Source organism: Astatotilapia calliptera, chromosome 8 (genome assembly GCF_964374335.1).
Source record: "Astatotilapia calliptera chromosome 8, fAstCal68.1, whole genome shotgun sequence".
In the NCBI taxonomy this organism is placed as follows: Eukaryota; Metazoa; Chordata; class Actinopteri; order Cichliformes; family Cichlidae; genus Astatotilapia; species Astatotilapia calliptera.
In genome coordinates, this window is record NC_137429.1 from 28,601,850 (window position 1) to 28,628,296 (window position 26,447).

At 42.5% G+C, this 26,447-nt stretch overlaps 1 protein-coding gene across 8 annotated transcripts in view; it reads right to left on the reverse strand.

Moving 5' to 3' along the window:
• Positions 1-711: 711 nt before the first annotated feature.
• LOC113027774 (rho GTPase-activating protein 23-like) overlaps positions 712-26,447 on the reverse strand; it is a 74,107-nt gene continuing 48,371 nt past the window's right edge. For 4 of the 8 annotated variants that reach the window (XM_026177571.2, XM_026177570.2, XM_026177568.2 and 1 more), the window contains exons 7-23: positions 24,656-26,069; positions 21,444-21,552; positions 18,500-18,539; positions 16,673-16,810; positions 15,641-15,949; positions 15,500-15,561; positions 11,382-11,509; positions 11,179-11,291; positions 9,030-9,182; positions 6,966-7,044; positions 6,680-6,753; positions 6,500-6,589; positions 6,296-6,421; positions 4,900-4,944; positions 4,619-4,712; positions 3,131-3,162; positions 712-3,045 (exon numbers count right to left, since the gene is read on the reverse strand). In XM_026177571.2, coding sequence (XP_026033356.2) covers positions 2,185-3,045; positions 3,131-3,162; positions 4,619-4,712; positions 4,900-4,944; positions 6,296-6,421; positions 6,500-6,589; positions 6,680-6,753; positions 6,966-7,044; positions 9,030-9,182; positions 11,179-11,291; positions 11,382-11,509; positions 15,500-15,561; positions 15,641-15,949; positions 16,673-16,810; positions 18,500-18,539; positions 21,444-21,552; positions 24,656-26,069 — 3,867 coding nt within the window. In that variant the 3' untranslated portion in view covers positions 712-2,184. Of the gene's footprint in view, positions 3,046-3,130; positions 3,163-3,389; positions 3,415-4,618; positions 4,713-4,899; positions 4,945-6,295; positions 6,422-6,499; positions 6,590-6,679; positions 6,754-6,965; positions 7,045-9,029; positions 9,183-11,178; positions 11,292-11,381; positions 11,510-15,499; positions 15,562-15,640; positions 15,950-16,672; positions 16,811-18,499; positions 18,540-21,443; positions 21,553-24,655; positions 26,070-26,447 lie in introns of all 8 variants that reach the window. The other 4 variants (XM_026177569.2, XM_026177574.2, XM_026177573.2 and 1 more) reach the window with 4 other exon arrangements.

Sequence of the window (26,447 nt, forward strand, 5' to 3'; positions counted from 1 at the left end):
AGATAAGTTGAAGGTGGCTTGGGAGAGTGAGGTCTTGGTGGCTGTGCTTAGGCTGCTGCCCACCAAGACCTGGCTCCACAGAAGTGAAAGAAAATGGATTTTGGATGTAATTCAGGTAAGAAAATCTCCAAATGGCTGCAATCACAGCTTTGCAAGAGTGATGAAAACATTTCTCCCACTGATGCTACATCCAGATGAACAATAAACATGTTGGATTTTGTATGGAGTTAGATGCACAGGGCTTTTTGGGGCGAGTTCTTCTTTCATTCATTTTACCATGAATCTATGGATCCTGCCTTTAAGCTGAGAAGCATTTATTTTCGATTGACTGTATATTTGGTGCCTCAGTCTGTTTCCTTTCTAGACAAACATGAGTAAAGTATGAGCATTCTCTTTTTTATTTTGGACTAATACAATCATCATCATCCTTCATTACATTTGGTCTTCAATGGCCAATGTGTTGTAAACTGGAAGAGTGCCCAATCCTACATCTCCCACATTGCAACTGGGCAGTATCTTTTTGGAATTTCTCGAACTGCTACTGTAAGCTTTCACTTCCCCTCTTTACTTTTCTGAGACAGAAAAAATGCAGTGCTTCTTAGTTCCCAGCATGATGAGAAAACTGTCCCGAATTATGAAATAAATAGAGCTGCCCTTTTTATTAAAGGTCAATTATTTTTAGTTACTGAAGCACAAATATTACTAATCCAGTTTCAATACAAATAATTTAATATGTATAATATTTATATACACAGGTTAACAAGACTTTGCGTGGACCAATTTTGCAACACTTGTACAGAGTTACATGCACCAGGGCACAGACAGAGAAGACAGACGGATTCTAGATATACAAACATGGAGTCTGGTTTGACCACAGCTAATGTCAGTTTAGGTCACACGCATTTTTATAACCATTCCAATTTTTCATTCTTGAAACTTGTTTTTACAAAACTCAAGTTCTGGGAAGGAATCAAAAAAATACCGAAGCTGTGAAAAAGAACAAAAAGCTAACATCACTCAGATGAGACTGTGTGGTTTTGGATTTAAGGACGTGGTTTGCTTGCTGCTTTTAGCTGCTTTCTTGTCTCTGTAACACTGACATTAAGTATGAGTTCACAATATGACAAACAACAAATATTTATCATGTTTGCACACTGCTGACACTGTATGATTACACAAACAGAGAAAAAAAAACACAAAAAAATTGGCATGACTTCACATAGCTGCCCTGAAAACGTATGACGAAACAGGTTTTATTATAGCTCTGGCCCTCCTCATGCAACACACACACACATACTGGGAAACACAATAGTCTTACTGTACACTTAAGGTTTGCATATTTGTATTTGTTTTGACCATGCAAGTATTTTTTTAGTCTAAAAAGTCCAATCATACAGCGAGAGACTAAGAGTGGCGATTAGTCAAAACCAGAAGGCAAAAGGAACACCAGTTATTTCAGAGTCAGGCTGCAGAGAAAAACAAAGATGAATTCTTTACTGTGACTTGCTATAACTAGAGCAGCAACAGCTCTTCAGCTAAATTTCAAATGTCTGCTGTGGTACCACATAGCACTTTTACATTTATACTGTTGTAGGTTTTCATTCCAAAAGGTTACAGCCTCTTTATTTATTGCATGCAATAAATAATGAATCTAGAGTTCTGTAGTGTGCAAACCATTATTTCTTCATCTCATTTCTTCAGCTCTGCACCTGCTCCATTGACAGAGGAAGATGTGCGTGGACTTTTTTTTGGTTCACAAGATTATGAATGCAGCTTTCTCACTAATGTAGCTAGCCTCCATCTTTTATATGGTTTATATGAAGTGTCTATGACATCAGTTGTTGTCAGGAGTGCTATTTTCTTCCTCATTTTTGAAGAAGTGTATATTTGATTTGATTTTATGCAGTTTTATTTCTGACCATGTTTGTAGGAGAGAAAAATCCGCAGCAGATGGGAGGGAGTGCAGTATGTGAAAATAAGATAAAGATCCTAGTACCGTGCATTATTGTTGTCACTTTGGAATGACATTGCAATTGCACACAATGACATTTTTTTCCAATGACACATTACATCTCCAATAGAATATTCTGGAGACAGTTTTCCTGCTTGTGGACAAGTGCAACACAGTGTTAGTGAGTAAAGGCCAAGTGCTTGGTATTCATTAGTGTGGATGAAACAGACTGGTTAAACTACCACTGTGTGGCGACGCCATGCTCTCAGCTTGTCCTGCAGGTCTAGGCCTGATCTCCTTAGGATGACAGTGGAATGTCCTGAGGAACTCTGATCTATCCATCCTGATGAAGAGGAGATGAGAGAGGGAAGCTTCTGTGCACAGTGAGGTAGGGACCTGGGACCTGGCTCTCCCTCAGTCATTCTGACTACCTTCACCCTATCATCTCTACATCCTCTTACACTATCCTCATTCCTGCCCAGCTCAAGGTCAAGATTCATGGACACAGCCCTTGTCCTCCCACCTCTAGTTTTCCTATAGCAGATTGGTGCTGACTGGTGCTGAGCAGTTCCACTCTGGCTGCTGATGTTGCGTGACCTGGTGGGTAATACCCAGAAAGGAATGGTCTGATATCCTCTGGCCAGACTGTGATTAAAATGGGAAGGAGGGTTCCTGAGAGGTGGTGATTTTGAGCATGCGGTGTGGATCTGACGGGTTGAGTCAGATCCTCTATTTGGATAAAGCTGTGATGGTGGTAAGTTGGTTCTTTGGCTGTTCCTCCTTTTTGACATCTTTGCATCACTGCCTGCTCCTTTTGCTTTAGCTTCTTCTCCTCCTACACGTGAGATCTTTCCCTCTATCCTTTTTTCAGTGTTAAGGATGGTTTGTTCTCCCTCGACTTCATCTAGCTCTCCTCTTTCTTCTTTTTCCCCTACCCCTCCTTCACCATTGTTGCTGGCTTTGGCTGGTTCGTGCGCAGAAATCTCATCAGTGTTTCTGCTCACCGTGTGGATACTTGGACTTTTTTTATGTTTGTGGGTGACGGCAGCGATGATGGACTTGGTGTTCGGATCTTTTTTGGATGCAGAGGAAAGCTGAAAGGTTACCACTTGTAAGTATTTGTAATTATGTTTTTTCTATTGCAAAATGTGATATCCTATTCCAAGAATTAGCACCTACCTTTAACTTAAGAGAATCGCTGGTGGTGGAACCTGATAGAAAGGAAAAAGTAAGTTAGTTAATGTCATCATTGGATGGTAGTAATGTTAGGATGGTCACAAAATATAAAAACATGTAAATAAAGAGAAATCACAGCACAAGCTGCTTTCAAAAAGGCAAAGTGGAGATGTTGGAAAAAACAATAGTTGTGGAAAGAGCACAAATGGTTAAATGAATCCAAAGAAAGAGCAAACACACAGAAAGGAAGACCTGGTCCTACCGAAGAGGTTGATCCACTGTCTCAGCTAGAAAAAAAGCACAGAAAGGCCCAGAAGAAGAGAACAGAGGAAAAAGTAGGAAACATTGTCAGTATCTACAAGCACAACAGAACAGAGGTCTGCTGAGAAAGAAAAATGCTGTCAGTTGATGAGGCTACAGAATTATGAATAAGGAGGGAAAGTTAAGACTTTCCAGCTAAAGCAGTGAGGCTCTTTTCTTCAAGTTGTATGTAAGCAGTGTTTCCACTGCTCATCTGAATTAACCATAAATTGGCAAGAGTCTGTGTTCAGTGAGGAAATAGTGAACTCAGTGATTTCTACTAAAGCCCGTCTAATGTTTCAACATTTCTGTGTTGCTAGTGTTGAATGCAGTGGCATTAGATTGTCAGTGTCTGAACCCCTGCATACTCTTGCTGGGTATTTTTGTGCACCAGGAGAAACCAGGACCCATTGCACCAAAAAGGGTCTGACAGTACGTTTAAGGAATTTATCCGAACACCTAATGGCAGTCAGGGTGCCTTTATCTAGTCTTTGCCTAGAGGTCTGTGCGTTCTTTCATGAATATGCCTCCCCTGACTATGACCCATGACCAAACTGGTAATGCTGAGCGATGTTACGCACAGCATAACGTTGGCCACGTCGTCTCCAGGCTATTTTATGCCTGTCAAAAGTGACCAGGTGAAGATGCTGCCCTCTGTGAAATGTACAGGGCACCATTGGTCGACCTATCAATTCTGGTATTCTATAGCAAATGCCAGTTGGGTTCCATGGTCCCAGGCAGTGAGCAAAATGCTGAAGCATTAAGACTTCTTTTCACTGGATCTAAGGGACCCGGCCCAACTGCTGAAAAACCACACACCATAATCCCTCCTCCACCAAACTTTACATTTGGCACAATGCAGTCAGACAAGTACCATTCTCCTGGCAACTGCCAAACCCAGACTCTTCCAGTGGGCTGCCAGACATAGAAGCATGATTTTTTTTACTCCAGAAATTGTCACTCCGTCTCTACTGCTCTAGAGTACATCCATTACTTTGCATTGTGCTCGGTCATGCAAGGTTTGGAAGCAGCTGCTAGGCCATGACAACACATTCCATTAAGCTCTCTACCCACTGTTCTTGAGCTACTCTTAAAGCTCACGAGAATCTAGCTGCTTCACAATGTGCGTACAATTGAATCTGTCTGTTGGTGAAGCATTAAAGGACTCTTGCAGCAGCCCCCACTCCTCACCTGATGCCTCTCTTGGCATGCCCGGCTTGCCAATGTTGGTCAGCAGATGGTCAATGTTGGGCAAAGGCTGTATGTCCCAATTATCATCTGGGGCCTACAGTCACACACAAACGCACGCGGGCACACACACACACACACACACACACACACAAACGCACGCGGGCACACACACACACACACACACACACACACATCCAGCAGACATAAAAGAAGTGACGACATCTGAATGCATACAGTCATTCATGGTGTTTTCTGTTCATTTGGGTGATAAGAGCCCATACCTTCTCTTCTTTATCAAGCTCTTCATTACTGAAGAACCAGTCATACTGTTGGAGAAAGGAAACAGCTGGTATCAAGGAAATTCTGCTGCACTATTTTGAATCATATTTATCAAATAGATTCTAGTTGCTTATGTAAACAAGGAGTCCTTTATAGTCCTATATAGATTTTATAGTTGCATATTATTCTGATAGAGCACTTTGCTCTCAGACAGCAGGCTTACTTGCGGTTCCTAGAATATTTAAAAGCAGAATAGGAGTCTCCCATCTCTCCTGTGGAACCTGTTCCCAGTTTGGATTCAGGAGACAGACACTTTCTGCTTTTAGGATTAAACTTAACATTTCCTTTCTTTGTTTCTTTCCTTTTTACCAAAAGCAGGTTAGGGCTGGATCGGTTTACCCTGAACCATCCCTCAGTTATGCTGCTATACGCTCAGATTGCTGGATGATTTCCCATGATGCACTGAGATCTTCTCTGTGTTTGCTTATGTGCCACTATCAAACTATTTGTAACAAGTGTCACAAGTGTTATGTCCTGTTTGCTTTTTGCAGTCTGCTTGTGTTCACCATCCATCCAGCTGCAGTAGATGGTTCCCCCTCCCTAAGCCTGGTTCTGATGGAGTTCTCTATCTGTTAAAGGGAATTCTTCCTTTCCACAATCTAGGGAGCTTGGAAAGAAAAGTGTCTGCACTTCTTTAAGTTGCTTGAAGACATTTCACCTCTCAGTTTGAGGGTCAAATGGTGGAGAGTCCCAGATTTAAGCCTTGTGGGAGTGTCCCCCCAAGACGGACAATGGACCCCGTAATGATCCTCCAACTAATCACACGAGCCAAGGTGTGAAAACGGGTTCAGGTCAAAATCAGCCAAAGTTTCAGGTGAGCTCATTGTGAAACTTAGCCCCACCCTATCATGTGATTTCCCAGACGCCTTAACGCCCACTCACATCCTGGGCCATTTGACCTCGGGAAATGAGTCCAGACGGTTTTCTTTCCAAGCTCCTTAGACTACGATGACCTGGATGACTGAGAACCTTCACAGACATATTCCTTTCCACAGTTCCCAAGCGTTTGCTTATAAAGGATTGCTTGATTATTTTTTTTCTCTAATATTGCAGGGTGTTTATCTTACAATATAAAGCATCTTCAAACAGAACTTGCACTATATAAGTAGAACTGAACCACTAAAGCAACTTTCACATACCTTTCTTGACACAAAGAAAATTTGCATCTTTGGCTACAATTGAACCAACAACCTTTTAGTTGCTAATTGAATGTACAGTATTGTCCACTACACCACTGGAGGCAGAACTGAATGCAGCACTACTGCATGGTGTTAATGCATAAAACACAACTGGCGATTCACAGAGGTGCAACTGGAGCAAGCAGCTGGTGGTTCTTACATGCAGGATAAGGGTCTCTACTATTTTGTAGCGATCAGGCATGTGGGTGACCATGTCTGTCATGTTGTCCTCTGATGTCCTCACCAGAGTGGGTCCAAACACCAGGGCTAGATTTCTTGGCTCCATCTGGAAATAATATTAAAACTTCATTTTAGACCACAAAAAAACCACGATTCAATTGATGGGACTGAAGGTAAAGGTTACCTTATTCTTTTCAGAGTGATCTGCTACCTTCTTGAGGTGACCCAACAGAAACTTAAGGGTGTGATAATAATGATCTGGCAGGTCATGGATCTAGAAAGAAGCAATGGGTACATATAGAGAGAGTTTTACTATCAAAAAGACAGAAGTATGTTCACTTCTCTGTTCTCTGCCCTCTTTTACCAGTTTGTTCATTGTCTTTAATCTCTCTTCTCCATCTTCAATCCGGTTGGCATCAATGAAGTGATTGTATTTATCTGTAGGCAGAGATAATGGATGACTAACTAACTACAAGTGATATTCTAAAATTCTGAAAATCATATGCCAACAAATTCAGCGGCTTTGTAACTTGCCACTGAAGAAAAAATGCAATCTTTTTTTATTTTTTATCCAAGCAACAGAACATTATTCAATACATACTCGTTAAAGATTCTTTGACATTTCACTGTAAACAAATGTCTGGACTCACCATCAGTAAACAGAGGCTCAGGCAGTTTTCGAAAGAATGTTTTAAGTAGGCTGCTGATAACATTCAGGTCTTGCCATCTCTGTGAGGACATGAAGAGGAGGCTTTAGGATTATAGTATCCCACATAGCAGACAGGTCTGGCCCAGATCTGGTATCAAGCCTGCACTGCTGGCTGACTTCTGGCATGATAAGACGTATGTCATCCAGATATGGGCCAGGCCTGGCATAGATGGCACTGTCTATGCGATGGCATGCCATATCTGGCTCGATTGTGGTTTGGGTTATGTGGCCCAGGCTCATAGCAAACAGGTCTGGCCCGGATCCGGCATCAAGCTGGCCCTTCTGACTGACTGGTGTCATGGCAGAGTGTATGTCAACCAGATGTGGGCCAGGTCTGGCAATGATGGCACTATTTATGTTCCTATTTTCCAATTTTAGTTAGAAGACCCAAATGCCATTTGCAGTACTATACTGCTATGGTAGCCAACGTTTCAAATGCAGGTTTGACAGGTTTGTGAGTGTACACTTTATCCAAAACCTAGTGATGGTTTACTCAAGTTTACCACTGGCCGGCTGTAGCTCAGGAGGTAGAGCAGATCACCTGCTGATTGGAAGGTTAGTGGTTCAATCCCTGGTTCCTCCAGTCTGCATGCTGAGTGTGAATATGTATGAATGTAGTTAGGAGAAGATGTGTTAATGTGGCATGTTGTATAGAGACTAGAAAAGCACTATTTAAGAATTCACTGCCTGAACAGAGTTTAGTCATGTTGCTTTTGTACTATTATGTTCTGGCACATGTTGTTATTACATGGCTTGATTAAGGTACACATTAGGCTGACATCTGGGGCCAGAGCTGAAACTGTTCTGGGCCAGCACAGGACCACCAGTGTGTCTGCAACTGGCCTTGTGCTGGCCCATGTGTGGGCCACCTCTGGCAAAACATATCTGGGCCAGCAAAGCGCCGTCATTCTTTGCGGTATGTGGGCCATGTGTGCACACACTGTGTGGGCCAGATCTGGGCCATACCAATTTCGCTATGTGGGAATTACCTAATCTATCAAAATTACACATAAAATCTGTTTCAAATATGGCATAGAAAAACTTCTTTTCTATTCTATTGGCGGCAATCTGTTCTTTAGGTCATCCCAAAAAGGTATTCTTTTCATCGGGACATAGCGTTTTCAGGGGACGAAATGTTTTGTCACTCATCCAGCTGACTTCTTCAGTCTCAGCTGACCACAGCTTTGCCTAACCTTTAAGCAGTACCTTTGCACAGTGACTGAAACTAGCACCGCTGGCGAACAATGGGCTGTGAGGCCAGTTCCTTGATCATTAATATGCAAATTGTCATGGTCATTGATCAACAACCACTGATCAAAGACCATTGATCAATGGCTATTGATCAGTGGCCATAAGCATAATTCACAAAAAGTTGGGGAATGGCTGCAATCACAGCATTGTAAGATGGCAAAGGTTTACCCTTTAGATCACCTCCTCAATTCAGAGATGGTCTTTCCTCTCTGGTGAACTTGATGTGTTGGTCCACAGAGTTTGTTCACGGTGCTGATCACATTAACTCGGTGGACCAACACATCAAATTCACCAGGAAGGATATGAAAAATGACAAGTAGCATGATCATTGATCAGAATTTAACAATTTTTCATTTAGGACTTGGTAGGTTTGGATAACTTTTTCCCCTAATAAGTTAAAATAAATGTCCTTGGGTTATCTTTGTCTAATATTAAAATTAATTTGATGATTTGAAATAATTAAGAGTTAGAAAAAAAGGTGCTGCAGTTACTCAAAGGGAAGACAAAAGAAATAACTTCAGCTCCTGTCATTATAGATTATAATCAGCTCCTTAGATTATAGTCTTTAGTGGTATGTACTTTCAGTCTGACCTGCCACAGTCAGACTTTATCTTTATTGTGTTAAAAATTTCCTCTATAGTTTTCTAATAATTTAATCTGTTTCAGATGTAAAATTTTGAACATTTAAAAAACTCATCATGATGTAACATTAGTTGCTGTAGTCTGCTAAGCAAAGCAGGGCTCGTTTCCATACCTCTTCAGCAGTGTTCAAGTCCATGCCCTTGTTGAGATGCTCCTGCAAGTTAGACACCATGGCATTGTTGCCTGGTACACGGTATATACCAGTGTACTCCAGACCAGTTGCCTCTACAACACCACAACACATCTCCACTATTAGAGGAACAAACTGATAAGAGAAAGCAAGGGAGACAAAAGAGGGAAAAATAGACAATAAAAAAACTATTTCAACAAACAGATTTTCACCTACAACCTCAGCATCACATGACAATCACACTCCGTCTGAACATATACATCATTTGAAATAAGTTATTTCTGGAACAGTTGCTTTAGTGGCTTGTCTTTGTCTGTTCCATTGATCTTTTTGGGAAAAGTGGGGACCTTGGACAATAAGATGGACAAGATTGGCGAGCAAATTAAGAGAATGACAAAATACCGTGTTCTGTGCTCTAACAGTGCCTTCACAGGGTCCAGTTTCAGCTCAACAACTGAGCTGCCTTTTTGATTATTTTATTTAACTGGAATTATTAAACAAAAGGCAACGTTTTCAAGCATAGCAGAAATCCAAAAATGGAGCAGAAAATAAAGTCAATAAATCCAAATAGAAGACACACCAAAAAGGTGAAAAGGTGAAACTCTAAACCAGAAGTAAACTAAGAAACAAACTGAAAATGAATAAAGAGAACTTAAATGACCAAACAAACATACATACTTGGTAAAAGCACCTGACACTATTACTCACAGACACCTCATCAGAAATACTCTCAGCAGAAGACAATACAATAACACATGGGTCATCAAATGGTAATGTCTCTTGCTTGCTTCCCTATGTGAAGGCTGTCTCTGGAAAGGACCCCTTCAAAGTCAGTGTGGATTTAATATGTGCTTGTATACCAGTAGACTTACCTTTGTCCCAGCCATCACCCTGCTCTGCGGCCCTTCAGTCAGTTCACTCTAGCTTAGATTTCTACTTGTTAACAAACTCTGCTAACTTTGTTTCCTTGTATCATCTTTAGGAGGCTTTTTCCCCTCAGAGAGCCCAGGTGGTGGAGCACACCACTCCATCTTGCTACCAAATAAGAATGAGTGCTTTAACAAGTAACAGTATGGCGCAGAATATTTGCTCTCAAAATGAATTGCCTTTCACAGTTTACATCTCTCAGAAGCATCAGAGAGTCACTATCACACCGCCATCTTTGTCCGTTCCTCTCAGTCCACAGAGAGAGCCTCGTCTCAGCTGGAATCCTTCTCCAGTCAACTGGAAAAAGGCTGAGATTTTTTACTAACACAATGATCTCTAGAATTCAAACAGCTGAGCTGAAAACATTACTTCAACAGCACAGCGGCACTTGAAAGCAGGGCACTTTTAAGGAGTGTTCTTTCTCCTTATACAATCTTTTGATTTCTGCTAAGCTCCTCGATGATGACTCCTTTGAAGTGTTAACAGACTCACGGGCTGAGTAGGGTTTTTACCTCTACTCAGCCCGTGAGTAAGAATGAAGTGTCTACAAAGACACTTCATAGCCAAACAACTAAATACTCCATTGGAACCTCTGTCCAAACTTTTCCAAGTCTCCGTCTTAAATGGTCACCATCTTGCCTGTATCACCATTGCTCTGGACACTAGAAATCTTAGAGTACATCCAAGTCTACATCTCTGATGCACCTAACACACTGATGGTATTTGGACCCTCTTGGTTTTTTTCAGAGAACTTGACCTCTGACCTTCAGTCCAAAGTCACTGAGATTAAAACTTGTCCGAGATTTTTAGTAGATATACCTGTGGTATCAGTTTGAAATCCTAGGTGAATGCTTTCTCGAGTTATCGCATTCGTAAGATTTTCAGAAAACTTGAATACATCAGTTTCAGTAAAATACCTATCATACTTTCCAATGAGCTACACGGCTTTGTTTTACTTAAAATCTCATTAGAAACCTATTTTATTGTACATTATTTTAAAACAAACTTTTTTTCCCTGCTAACTTGTTTTAACCACTTACAGAAACAATAAAGTTCACCAAAGAAAAAACTGATTTACAATAGACCCAAGGCAAAAAATACATTTATAGGTCTGCTCCACTTTAACTTGACAGTTTGATTTTGGGATTATTTAATGATTCTGCTTGTAGCCAAGCAGTTTTTTTTACTATGAATTTTGACTTACCTTATGGTTGACAGCAGGCTGACAGTCCTCGAGACGTACACCAAAAGCCTTTGGAACACCTGTCTTCTTGGCCTTCTTCATGATGTTGATGCTCCACAGTGCCTTGTTATCATCTGACTCACACAGATGCAGATAAATGGATACATAATTAAGTTAAGCATTTTTGCTGCTTTGATTTGTCATATATACTGAAGAACACAAACCAGAGTCATGTTTAGACCCTCCAGATCTGGAAGCTCTGTTCACTGAAGTGTTGTCAGTTTTTGCCAGAAAGAAGGGCGGCATCATACGATGGGCTCTGGGAGAGGAGTCTAGCTTACTACCTGTCAGACTACACAAAAGAGAACAACAAAGTTAGGCAATTTTTAACCTCATCGTGTTGGTTTAGGTGTGGATGTTAGTTTAAGTGGATGTAACAAGGTTAACAGAAGTTGTTAGTTTTGATGTGTCTTCAAAAGATATTAATAAATAAAAAGGTGCAGTGGTTTTGATACACTATATTGCCAAAAGTATATATCCATATTTACAAGTATATGCACTTGAATGACATTGATTGCCAGGATAGCTGTAGCTCGGGCAGTAGAGCAGGCCATCTACTAACTGGAAGGTTGGTGGTTTGATCCCTGGCTGCCCCTAGTCTGTATGCCAAGTATCTTTAAGCAACATGTTAACCCCAATTTAATTCATAGAGTTTCTATTAGGTCAGCCCTCTTTGCAGCTATAACAGCTTCACCTCTTCTCAGAACGTTTTCCACAAAGTTTAGGAGTGTGATTTATTAGAGTTATTTGTGGCCCTTCTTGCAGAAGTGGATTTGTAAGGACACGGAGACTTGGCTTCTCTTTCTAATTCCTCCCAAAGGTGTTCTGTCGAGGTCAGTACTCTCTACAGGCCAGTCAACTTCTTCCACATCCCACTTGCTCATTTATGTCTTTATGGACCTTGCTTTTTGGACTGGTCCAGTTCCCACAAAATTGGGAGAATGAAGTTGTCATGACGTGGACACTCCAGTGGCACTTAAAGTAATGGGAAACAACTTTATCAAGTGACCAACGCATTTTGGCTTGTGGTCTTCATCAGGATCATAAAATGTCAACGTTTAAATAAAAAACAGGAAACAGAAAAAAATGTTAAAAAATCCAAGTGGACCAATTACACCTTCACATGAAGTTGTCCAAATGGTATCTGGGTGGCATGGTGGCCTGGTGGTTAGGACTGTTGCCTCACAGAAACCTCAGTTTGACTCCACCCTCTGGCAAGGGCCTTTCTATGTGGAGTTTGCGTGTTCTCCCCATGTGTTCTCTCCAGGTACTCCAGCTTCCTCCCACAGTCCAAAGGCATACAATTAGTGGGGTTGCATTTATTGGTGATTCTAAATTGCCCAAAGGTGTGAATGTGAGTGCGAATGGTTGTCTGTCTCTCTGTGTTAACCCTGCATCAGACTGGCAGTCTGTACAGGGTGTACCTTGCCTCTTACCCTGTGGTAGCTTGGATAGGCTCCAGTCCTCTGCAAAGTGTAAGAGAATGGATGGATAGTCATGTGGCACTGAGAGTTCCTTTCACTGAAAAACAACCCCACACCATATTCCCCCCTCCACCAGTCAGATAAGTACCATTCCCCTGGCAACCACCAGACTCCTTCATCAGATTGCCAAACAGACAAGTATGATTCTTCACTCCAGAGAACACGTCTCCATTGCTCTAATGTCCAGTGCCGGCGTGCTTTACACTACTGCATTTGATGCTTTGGATTGCACAGTGATCGAATTCTTGGATGCAGCTGCTCAGCCATGGAAACCCATTCTATGAAGCTCTCTACACACTACTCGTGATCAAATCAGCAAGGCCAAATGAAGTTTAGAGAAAGTTGGCACCCTCTATGCACTATGTGCCATCTGCTGACCCTGCTCAGCGATTTTACATGGCCTACCACTCTGTGGCAGAGTTGACGTCTTTGTTATGAAACCAATAACAGTTAACTGTTGCACAAATGGCATCCTATCATGGTACCATGCAGGAATTCACTGTGCCCCTGAGAGTGATCCTGTCATGGTCTGGCAGTCCTCGCCGGTTAACCTGCCTGTGTGTTATGTTTTTTCTATCTTCATTGTCAAGGCTCCCCTCCCGGTTCCCTCCTTTATGTGTACAGTGGGGCAAAAAAGTATTTAGTCAGCCACCGATTGTGCAAGTTCCCCCACTTAAAATGATGACAGAGGTCAGTAATTTGCACCAGAGGTACACTTCAACTGTGAGAGACAGAATGTGAAAAAAAAATCCATGAATTCACATGGTAGGATTTGTAAAGAATTTATTCGTAAATCAGGGTGGAAAATAAGTATTTGGTCACCTCAAACAAGGAAAATCTCTGGCTCTCACAGACCTGTAATGTCTTCTGTAAGAAGCTTTTCTGTCCCCCACTCGTTACCTGTATGAATGGCACCTGTTTGAACTCATCATCTGTATAAAAGACACCTGTCCACAGCCTCAAACAGTCAGACTCCAAACTCCGCCATGGCCAAGACCAAAGAGCTTTCGAAGGACACCAGGAAAAGTATTGTAGACCTGCACCAGACTGGGAAGAGTGAATCTACAATAGGCAAGCAGCTTGGTGTGAAAAAATCAACTGTGGGAGCAATCATCAGAAAATGGAAGACATACAAGACCACTGATAATCTCCCTCGATCTGGGGCTCCACGCAAGATCTCATCCCGTGGGGTCAAAATGATCATGAGAACGGTGAGCAAAGATCCCAGAACCACACGGGGGGACCTGGTGAATGACCTGCAGAGAGCTGGGACCAAAGTAACAAAGGTCACCATCAGTAACACACTACAACGGCAGGGAATCAAATCCCGCAGTGCCAGACGTGTTCCGCTGCTGAAGCCAGTGCATGTCCAGGCCCGTCTGAAGTTTGCCAGAGAGCACATGGATGATACAGCAGAGGATTGGGAGAATGTCATGTGGTCAGATGAAACCAAAGTAGAACTTTTTGGTATAAACTCAACTCGTCATGTTTGGAGGAAGAAGTTGCATCCCAAGAACACCATACCTACTGTGAAGCATGGGGGTGGAAACATCATGCTATGGGGCTGTTTTTCTGCCAAGGGGACAGGACGACTGATCTGTGTTAAGGACAGAATGAATGGGGCCATGTATCGTGAGATTTTGAGCCAAAACCTCCTTCCATCAGTGAGAACTTTGAAGATGAAACGAGGCTGGGTCTTCCAACATGACAATGATCCAAAACACACCGCCCGGGCAACAAAGGAGTGGCTCCGTAAGAAGCATTTGAAAGTCCTGGAGTGGCCTAGCCAGTCTCCAGACCTCAACCCCATAGAAAATCTGTGGCGGGAGTTGAAAGTCCGTGTTGCTCGGCGACAGCCCCAAAACATCACTGCTCTCGAGAAGATCTGCATGGAGGAATGGGCCAAAATACCAGCTACTGTGTGTGCAAACCTGGTAAAGACCTATAGTAAACGTTTGACCTCTGTTATTGCCAACAAAGGTTATGTTACAAAGTATTGAGTTGTATTTTTGTTATTGACCAAATACTTATTTTCCACCCTGATTTACCAATAAATTCTTTACAAATCCTACCATGTGGATTCATGGATTTTTTTTTCACATTCTGTCTCTCACAGTTGAAGTGTACCTCTGGTGCAAATTACTGACCTCTGTCATCATTTTAGGTGGGGGAACTTGCACAATCGGTGGCGACTAAATACTTTTTTGCCCCACTGTATTTGTTTTTGAGTGTGTGCGTGTGTTTCCAGAGTGGCGGTTTACGCGCATCATCAGGCCGGAAGGTTATATATACGAAGAGCTGGAGTTTTCACCATTCACGCAATGGTCCACGAGCACTGTGTGGGAGTCAGAAGCACCACAACGGAAGACATGTGTTTTGGAAATTGTCACATTACTATCACTATTCAACTATCTTCACTATAAATAAACTCACTCTCTATTTTGGAAAGTCCTGCATTTGGGTCCCGTTCTTGGCCTGAACCTGACGGACCCATTCTTTCATTCTTTGTAGAAGCAGCCTACATGCCTGTGTACTTGATTTTATACACCTGTGGCCATGGAAGTGATTGGAACACCTGAATTCAATGATTTGGATGGATGAGTGAATACTTTTGGCAATATTTTGGGAAATGTTCTGTATATTCCAAATTCTTTTCATGATGACTACAGTTTTATTTGTAATTTGGGGAAATTGCAGTTTAAAGTATGATTTGTGGCAATCTTCAAGCCCAGAATTACAGTGACTTCTAATTACTGTAAGGCGCAGACTTTTTACTTAATATAATTATTCATCCTGACCTGTGTTTCTTGTAGTCATTCAGCTTCTTGTTGATGAGAGCCTGTCTTGAGAAACCAATCTCCTATAAAGAATGAAAGCCACAAATTAGTTTGGTGTATGTGTTTGTGCAGCCAGTGCAAACTAGCAAATATTATTCATACCTCGTTATCTGTTTTGCTATTCTCCCTAATAACCTTGATCCATGCCAGCATGTCATCGCTATCCTCGGCCTGAAGCAGGTACTCGCAGAAATCCTGCGTGGTCAACCTCAAGGTGTGTTTCCGCTTGGTTTCACTGTAGGCAATGTCAATCAAGCAACAGCGGATGCTGATTGGACAATGTTCAACCTGACCGGGTCCTGCTCCTGCCCCGTGAATCACTGCATCTCGCTTGTCTTTGTAAAGGAAGAGTGAATGGGAGCGAAGAACGGAGAAGGCGCGTCTCCACGGTCGCATACTCCCACCAACTTTCTGTCATGAAGAAAGATGAAGAGAAGGCATAACCTTAAAAAAATGTACCGTTTAGCAACTGAAACTACCTGATTGGCTCGCTGAAACTCATTTCTTCACATGAAGGTGTATGTCATATTTTAAAGAACTTAAACATTTAGCCAGAGTTCTTTGCCTGATGCTGGTTTGGCAACATAAAGATGACCTATACAGTATTGTACAGAGTTTTGTTTTGATGCTGTGTCTGATAGGTGTATTAATATATTTATTATCACAGGCAAATACCAAATCAGGATGCACCGTTCAACAGCAAATCTCACAATACAATTATGCTTACTTGAGGGTATATGGAAATTTGCCCAACCAACTTGAAGGAGGCATTTGAAGAGGTGTGTGTGTGTCTGTGTGTGTGTGTTGGTCCATTTGGTGTAAATTTAGTTTGCGTTGTTTTCAAAACTCATTCCTGGTGGGTGTTGTTGGTCTTTTCCAGGGCCGATAACGTTTATGTGTTTTGTGGAAAGACTTTCTAGGTGTAGCCAGGAGGCAGGTGTTTTCTTTGGTGATCTCAGAAACCCCTCTCTCCTTTTCAGCAAACACTAAGTGGAAAGTCGGAATAAGTGTCCTTACATAAGAGCTGGCCATCTCTTTTTAGTTTGCTAACACCTGGACACGGACAAGCATTAGAAAAGACATCCTGCATAAATGCAGACACAGTGGGGTTTTTTCTTCTTCTTTTATTTTTACCTTTCCCTTCTCTGTCAGAATCTGTTTGTAGTGCAGCCAGCCCTCCTTGTGAACATCACTGAAGGTGATGATACCCAGCTCAGAGGTGGAGTGGCGCTTGGATCGGGCGTCCTCTTGGGCTTGCAGACTTTCCAAAGACTGAAACACATTGTGGAAGTATTATGTTTCGATCTAACAAGACTGGTCCATCTTCAAAAAGCAGGACGTGGAGACTTGCACTCAGTCTGGCCTTTTCTACATTAAGTGCTGTGTGGAGAATCTGACAGTGACAGAAAAACTATCTGGGTTTTTCCTAACCAAAAACCTTGGATGATGAGTGAAGTGCAGGCTCTGATAAGAACTCTTAACTTTGCCTTCAAGCTTAGGGACAGTTCTCTGTGCAGCACTGCCAGAGCCGAACTGAGTAGAGACATCAAACAAGCCAAGGAGGCCTACAGGAGGATACAGGACTTCCTCACTTATAATAACCTCTAGCATCCAAGCCCTCACCAACTACAAAGGCCAGAGCCCCCAACCCGTAACAGCGGCCACAAACTCACAAAGGAGCTCAACACCTTCTTCACTCGGTTTCTTTGCCCCCCCCCCCCCCCCCCCCCCCCCCCCCCACCTCGCGGCTCATGCCACTGTTCCCACCTGTCTGAGAGCCCCCATCATCACTCACATCCAAAGACTGGTATAGACAGCCTTATTGACTACAGGCCTATAGCCCTCATGTCTGTATTCATGAAGTGTGTTGAGTGGATAGTGTCACAGCACATCAAAAACTCTCTACTCCCCTCCCTCAACCCCCAACAGTTTGCTTACAGAGCAAATCAGTCCACAGAGGATGCCATCACCATCACCCTTCACAGAGCACTGAGCCATCTGGAGAACATGAAGAGCTATGTGTGCATACTCTTCATGGGCTATAGCTCAGCATTCAACACCATAATCCTAGACATCCTCACCACCAAACGGAACCATCTTCAGATCCCCCCCTGCCACCTGCTCCTGGATCAAAGACTTCCTCACCAACCAGCCTCAATAACTCCATTTCTGGGAACCCACATCTCTGCTGATCTCACCTGGACTCACAACACCAACACCCCGGTAAAGAAGGCCCAGCAGTGGCTGCACTTCCTCTGTGTCTTGAGGAAGAATAATCTGGACCAGAAGCTGCTGTTGGCCTTCTACTGCTCGTCAGTGGAGAGTGTGCTTTCCTACTGCCTGGGTGTTTGGCACGCAGGGGTTGCCTACCCTCGGCCATTGCCAGATCCTCCTGTCTCAGGAAAACCAGAGCCATTGCACCCCGCTCACCACCTGATTGACCCGCTTCCCTCTGGTTGGCACCACAGGTCAATCAGGTCCAACACCTTCAGTCTAACAAACAGCTTCTTCCCCTGGGCCATTTGGACTGTTGACAAACCCCCACATCCCACTCTGCCCACTCACCTCACTAATCTGAGCCATGGTCTGAGTAACTCCCACCACAGACTCTACTCAGACCAAGTATTTAATTTTCTTTGCACTATTTCCAAGCACTTTGCAACTTTGTGTGCCTTTTTCTTATTTTTGTACATATCCCTCTTGATTGTATATATTTCTCCTGTTTGCTATTTATTCCTGTTGCTATTTATATTTTACTCCGGCACAGTTGGTGTGGAGCACCCACAATTTTGTTGTACATGTACAATAAAAAATAAAGAGCTATTCTATTCTATTCTATTCTATTCTTATGGAACTTACAAAGACAGTGGTTACTGGGTTCCTGTAAACATCAATGAACTAAATATAGAAAACACATATGACAATATCCAGGTCAAGAATTTAGAAATGAGAGTGACTCACCCCATCCGTGAAAAAGCTCTTGACCCTTTTTGGTAGTTTACTGTGGAGCAGACAGCAAACGAGTTACAGATATAGACGGTATATTGCAATAAAATTCAAGTTTTTAAAGTTTTATTGATTACTCTGTATTATTTGGTTAAACTAGAAGATTAACTTTTTTCACAGTACGTCAGGCATGAATGTTTGCATGTTTGCACTTCATTACTCATTCCTTTGAGCCTTTCTGATTTCACTATTGTGTCAGAATCACTGGATTCATGATGTTCCGTAAAAATTTTGAATCAGCTTAGACCAATGAGCAAAATTACCTGCACAGAAAAAGTTGTTCAGATCCTTACATGCATATGAAACTGACTGACATTCCATTCTTAAGCCATAACGTTTAATATAATGTCGGCACCATTTGTAGCTATGACAGCTTGAACTTTTTAGGGAAAGCTTTCCACAAATTTTAGGAGTGCATTAATGGGAATCTGTGACCATTCCTCCAGAAGTGCATTTGTGATGTCAAACAGTGATCAAAGGAGCTTGCAAAGAAAAGCATCTGGACTTCTTTAAGTTACTTGAAGACCGAGAAGCTTCTTCAGTTCTAAGTTCAAATGGTGGAGAGTCCCAGATATACAGTGGGGCAAAAAAGTATTTAGTCAGCCACCGATTGTGCAAGTTCCCCCACCTAAAATGATGACAGAGGTCAGTAATTTGCACCAGAGGTACACTTCAACTGTGAGAGACAGAATGTGAAAAAAAAATCCATGAATCCACATGGTAGGATTTGTAAAGAATTTATTGGTAAATCAGGGTGGAAAATAAGTATTTGGTCAATAACAAAAATACAACTCAATACTTTGTAACATAACCTTTGTTGGCAATAACAGAGGTCAAACGTTTACTATAGGTCTTTACCAGGTTTGCACACACAGTAGCTGGTATTTTGGCCCATTCCTCCATGCAGATCTTCTCGAGAGCAGTGATGTTTTGGGGCTGTCGCCGAGCAACACGGACTTTCAACTCCCGCCACAGATTTTCTATGGGGTTGAGGTCTGGAGACTGGCTAGGCCACTCCAGGACTTTCAAATGCTTCTTACGGAGCCACTCCTTTGTTGCCCGGGCGGTGTGTTTTGGATCATTGTCATGTTGGAAGACCCAGCCTCGTTTCATCTTCAAAGTTCTCACTGATGGAAGGAGGTTTTGGCTCAAAATCTCACGATACATGGCCCCATTCATTCTGTCCTTAACACGGATCAGTCGTCCTGTCCCCTTGGCAGAAAAACAGCCCCATAGCATGATGTTTCCACCCCCATGCTTCACAGTAGGTATGGTGTTCTTGGGATGCAACTCAGTATTCTTCTTCCTCCAAACACGACGAGTTGAGTTTATACCAAAAAGTTCTACTTTGGTTTCATCTGACCACATGACATTCTCCCAATCCTCTGCTGTATCATCCATGTGCTCTCTGGCAAACTTCAGACGGCCCTGGACATGCACTGGCTTCAGCAGCGGAACACGTCTGGCACTGCGGGATTTGATTCCCTGCCGTTGTAGTGTGTTACTGATGGTGACCTTTGTTACTTTGGTCCCAGCTCTCTGCAGGTCATTCACCAGGTCCCCCCGTGTGGTTCTGGGATCTTTGCTCACCGTTCTCATGATCATTTTGACCCCACGGGATGAGATCTTGCGTGGAGCCCCAGATCGTGGGAGATTATCAGTGGTCTTGTATGTCTTCCATTTTCTGATGATTGCTCCCACAGTTGATTTTTTCACACCAAGCTGCTTGCCTATTGTAGATTCACTCTTCCCAGTCTGGTGCAGGTCTACAATACTTTTCCTGGTGTCCTTCGAAAGCTCTTTGGTCTTGGCCATGGCGAAGTTTGGAGTCTGACTGTTTGAGGCTGTGGACAGGTGTCTTTTATACAGATGATGAGTTCAAACAGGTGCCATTCATACAGGTAACGAGTGGGGGACAGAAAAGCTTCTTACAGAAGACGTTACAGGTCTGTGAGAGCCAGAGATTTTCCTTGTTTGAGGTGACCAAATACTTATTTTCCACCCTGATTTACGAATAAATTCTTTACAAATCCTACCATGTGGATTCATGGATTTTTTTTTCACATTCTGTCTCTCGCAGTTGAAGTGTACCTCTGGTGCAAATTACTGACCTCTGTCATCATTTTAGGTGGGGGAACTTGCACAATCGGTGGCTGACTAAATACTTTTTTGCCCCACTGTAAACCTAGTGGGAGTTTCCCCCCACAGAGGGACAAAAGGACCCCCTGTTGATCCTCTAATCGCCTGAGCCAAGGTGTGAAACTGGGCGTGGGTCCCAATCAGCCAGAGTTTCGGGTGTGTTCATTGTGAAACCTGGCCCCACCTTATCATGCGAATTCCTGAGGTCAGATGGCCCAGGATGTGAGTGGGCGTTAAGGCGTCTGGGAAGGGATCTCAAAACTGGATTATAGATGGCAGAGAGTTGGTGTCGTAAACCACCGCCTCTGTTCAAAGATGGTCGCTCACAGTGGACATAGCGACCACAGGGAGCACTGAGTCCAGACTACATATCTGAACTAATTGTTAAGTACACTGCTGTTCGCTGTCTTAACTCATAAGCTCAAAATCTATTAGTTGTCCCTTGTACAAGACTTAAGCCAGTCTGTGGCACCAGGGCTCATTCCAGCTCTGTTAAAAAGTTAACTTCTGTTGACGTACTTTTGTTATTTATGTTATTATTTATTTCTCTATGACATCAGTTGTGTTCTAATTGTTGTACAATTTGACTTTTACTCTGTAAAAACCACTTTAACCTCCTGACCTGGACATTCATTTATGTCCTATGTAGTGGACACACAAATCACAAAAAAAGTTCAACTGAGTCTCTGAGGTGGAAAATGGCCTCATATCTGGAATGACACAAAGCCATCAAATTTCATTTCCAGGATTCTCGACTTACGAGAAGACAGGGCTTTCTTCCCTGAAGGTGTTGAGACCTTCATCACAGGACCTGGATCTCTCAGTGGTGATGGCGAGTAGGTAAGAGGATCGTCGATTTTTAATACTACCTGTAAATACACAAAGTAAGTCAGAGAGAAAAAGAGGAGAAGGAGACAGAAGCCGAGGTTACAACAAAAAAGCCAACAATTGACTGAGACACTGGTCGATGAGTTAATGAGTAAATATAAAATATATAGTGTGGAGTAAAAAAATAGTTTTTATACTTTGCTTTCACATAGCATGGGATTTTAGCCTGCCATGCTAACAAGGTCGTATGCTAAAACACTGCTTTAGATGTGCAATCTTATTAGACAGAAAGTATGTTCTTCTATAAAGAAGCATGAAGTTGAATACAAAAAACTGGAACTTACTATTATAGTCACGTATAGTCACTTTTGGAAAGCAGTAGATGACCTGTTCAGTAACTTTTTTTTCTTGCTCTCCTACTGAGCCTGAGATCTGGACTCAGTGATGTCTTGTGAAATGTACCTGAAACTCATCTAGAACTCTTTTTAGGCTCGCTTTTGTGTAATTTTTGTTTTGATTTGTTTCTTTAAACATTTTTGATGTGAAGCACTTTGTGATATTTATCTCGTTCTTAACATTACTTAAGAGTCTAATCTAGAAACATTTTTCACAAGAAGCTAGACTTGTTACACATTGTGACAAACACTTGTGACACAATAATAAAGTGACCATTACTACTGGATTAGATAATTATTTGCAACAATATGGATACAAAGTGTCTTCACCTCTTCCAGCTGACACACTTTATCACACAGCACTGCTGCAGACAGACAGGCACTCTCCTCCCCTGAGTAGCAGCTGAACTCATGAACAGGAGTTGATGTGCGCATCACTGAATAACACTTAATGGGTCAGTAAAGCTCCTGTTGTAACAACAGTGAGTCATAAATAGAATCACTAAATGTCAGCCTGGTCAGCACACACAGCAAACATAGGTTTTTAATAATTATCAATTATTCACTAGCCATGTTAGCTGTCTTTTAAATTTCATCAAAGTAGCAGCTAGTTGCTATGGCTAATAATAAAATGTTATTTGTTCCAGTGAATCTATATGCATGACAATATTGACAAACAACGTGGTATTAGGGAGACTTTCCTGATTCCAACATTTTGTTTGGGCTTTTTTTGTTTGCTGCCAGGAGGATCTTAAAACAGTATTTGTTGGTAAAAAAAAAAAAAAGAAAAAAAATGTATATTTGAGTTAAGCAGCAAACAATGTTCAAATTCAGCCTCATTATTAGGTATGTTCAGTTTAAGATGGTTTATGGTCAGGCAATTTTTTTGTGTAGGCTGTAAGGTAGGAAAACTGGAAAATCACCCATGGAAGCTATTTTTTTTTTTAAATTCTTATTGTTGAGTCATGAACACGACCTTAACTGAGGCAAGCGAGGCCTTTTTGAATTAACATGGTGGTCTGTTGCAAACGTCATAGATTGCTTAGAGTCAGACCTACTTTTTAGCTGTTGTTTTTTTGTGTCTTCTTGTTTCAGCCAAAGTTACCATCTGTTATGATTCGGCACCTCTGATACAGCGCATCTATGCAGCAGTGCATTCAGGACTGGTCAGCGCTTTGTTTTTTCAAACTTGTGAAGCCAGACGAGCCAACAGCACCGGAGGGCTACGCAATCTTCAGAGCCAGGTATAATGCACAGGAGCGTGGCAAGATCCACGGAAGAATGACTTCACACAATTTAAATTATTTATTTAAATATCACATTTAAAAATGTGATATTGTGATATCATTGCTGTTGTCCCACGATACCTGTGGAATCGAGGATTGTTGTAAAACAAAAACAGTGTTGAGTAAAACTAGACCCCGAAAGAGGAGATACTAGCAGCTGGTGATGTGCAACCTAAATGTAAACACGACTCTTGTGTTTGCTAGTTGCACTCCATACGATAGGAAGAGCAGATGATGGATGAAAGCTACTGATGCTGATGGGCTTTAGGCAGCTGGTTAAAAGCTCGACCATGATTTAACATCACAAAAACCATTTTTCAGTTTCAATTTTGTGACAATTATGTGACAATATTGTGGCTCCTGTAAAGCCTGAAAAGGTAAGAGGTTAAGTTACTTCACTTATTATTGAATTTAACTGTAAAGCAGTTATTTTATATTTTTACTTCGTTTTTCAGGGGGAACAACCAACCAACCAACCAACCAACCAACCAAACAAACAAACAAAAACCTACCTAAATAATTTTTAGGCCTACATTTGATTTATGCCTTGCCACTAGGTGTAATACTGCTGCTGCTGACACCATGGTTAAATAGATTAGGCAGTGTGTAACTCAATAAAAAAGGGTGGAAAAAATGCCCTGTATTTATTTATCGTGGCTCAAGAGTTGGGAGTTCGTCTTGTAATCGGAAGGTTGCCGGTTCGAGCCCCGGCTTGGACATTCTCGGTCTTTGTGTCCTTGGGCAAGACACTTCACCCGTTGCCTACTGGTGGTGGTCAGAGGGCCCGGTGGCGCCAGTGTCCGGCAGCCTCGCCTCTGTCAGTGCGCCCCAGGGTGGCTGTGGCTACAATGTAGCTGCCATCACCAGTGTGTGAATGTGTGGATGACTGGATATGTAAAGCACTTTGGGGTCCTTAGGGACTAGAAAAGCGCTATATAAATACAGGCCATTTACCATTTTACCATTTACTCACACATATAAATGTGACCTGGTGCTCCATGCTGCAAACGTCAGTGAAACATTGTTGGTTTTTTTGGGTTTTTTTTACTATATTGACAAAAATACTTTTACTGCAACTTTTCTTGAAATATTGTGATATAATTTTGATAAATGGTAAAAAGACTGGCACTCACAGTGCTTTTGAGACAATGCTGCTGAGCTATTTGCCTAGCTGACAGGATCTTAAAGATTATTTGTGCCTTCAGTGGCATTTTTTGTAAGTTTTGTGAACTAACCCTCAAGTTTTAGTTTTGGATCAAATATTAAAGATCTCTTTGATATATTTTATTTCTCTCCATCTGTCAGCAGACTAGACAAGAAATGTTGAGAATAATGAATAATGACATAAAATAGCACTTTTAACATTGTTGTAAATATCCAATTTAAAAGCATTCATTATAACCTTTAAATTTGTTACAATCTGACACCGTATAACTATGCAAGTTTGAGGAAAGGTTACTAACCTATGAAGGGAATAGAGGATAAGGAATCAAATACATTCTGTGCCAGGTTGCCGCTGGACCTGCGGTTGGGAATAGTCTCTGCAGGAACAGGAGAGGTGCAGAGTGTCAAACCAGGCAGCTCTGTGGACTCCACAGGTGTGTTGTAGTTCGAATGTTGCAGAGTCTGAATGGGTGTATGACGACCTGGAGGCAGCTTCTGCCTTAGGACCACCTCTTGAGTCACGGATACAGGGGAGATGACTTCTCGGTGCTCCCCAAGCTCCATTATCTCCTCCTCTGATGCAGACTGAGGGGTAATGAACTTGGACCCTACATCAGTATCAGCAGGGCTGTCTCTGGTGGCAGGCCTCCAGTCAAGGTGAGGGCTGCTGTAGCCAGGCTCTCTAAAGGAGTGGGCTTGCTGAAAGACATGACCAGCTTTGTGGGAAAAAGTAGGGCTGTAGCTTTTGTAGCCCACTTGCTCTTCCTCTCTTCCTCTCCTTTTCTGGGGCTCTGCTACTTGCTGACCTGACTGTCTCTCACTGGGAGGCCCTGTAGAAGCAGTTGTGATAGATGATTTTCCTGTGCTTTGGTGCTGAGGTTCTGAGGTTCTCAGGTCTTTTTGTATGTTGAATTTTATCATGTTGGAGCTTTGTGAAGTCTGTTCAGAATGTGGACTGACCAGAGCGGAGGCTTGGGCCAGTGTTTCCATAGAACGTCCGTAGTTGTGCTCATATTCGGCATAGGCTGCCAGCAGGGTCTCTGAACAGGACTTCTTTGCTGGTCCTGATGAACTACCACAGCTGCTGAACCAACAGGAATAGTGGGCAGCAGCAGCTGCCTGGTGATGCAGGAAGGTTTCTCTTCTCCGTTGCTCTAAAGAAGCCACAGCAGTAGCTGATGGTTTGGGAGTAACTGTTAAGCCCAACCCCAGCTCAGCTAAATGATCCTGAGATATACTGCGATACTGGGGTGAGATGCATTCTGTGCCATGAATGTGGCTATAGTCTGACAGTTGCTGGTGGTAGAGGGTGCCAACATGAACATGGGCAGGAGCTTTCCGAGGTGGAGGTAGAGTTGCAGAAGCGATGGCTGCATTGTGGTTAACAAAGTGAAAGTCCAGTGCAGTAACGGCAGATGAGGACCGTCCGCGGTGTCCCCCCAATGGGGCAAATCGAACGCTTGGATCCTCAGGACTCCTAAACCAACACTCGGGGGGAGTAGAAGCAGCAGGGCGGCGGTTGTCTAATGGTGGGGTGACAGGGCTGGTTCGACACTGCCAGTTGTCAAGGGAGCTGTAAATGTTGCGGCTAGTCTGTGAGGAAGTAGAGCTGGGCTTGTTTGACGGATAGTAAGGAGGTGGTGGCTCTGGGAGGTTTCGGGCTTTACCTGAGTATGGCTCATTGCCCTTCATGTAGGCGTCCTTGGAGTATGCCTGAGGACAGCAGGGGGGAGGAGACAATGTAAAATCGAAATACAGGATGAACAGCAGGGGCAGCAAGAGGGCAGAGTGGGCAAAGTCAGTCAGGATGCACTATGCAGCACTTTTTCTGGCTTTTTGTCTGTAAATCTTTACCGTACAACCAACATTGGAACCCAGCTTGTAAAACTTCAAAGCATTTTCAACAGGTTCTTTGTTGGGTGATCTATTTTTATCTCATCCCCTTCTCTTTTAACAGAATTAATTAATTAATTACACAGTTACCTGTGCATGCCAGCTGATAATGAAGTCCTTTCTGTCCATGCACAAACATTTGAACAGTTTCTGAATGAACTGAAGCAGAAATTTAAACCCCTGTTGTTACACTGATGG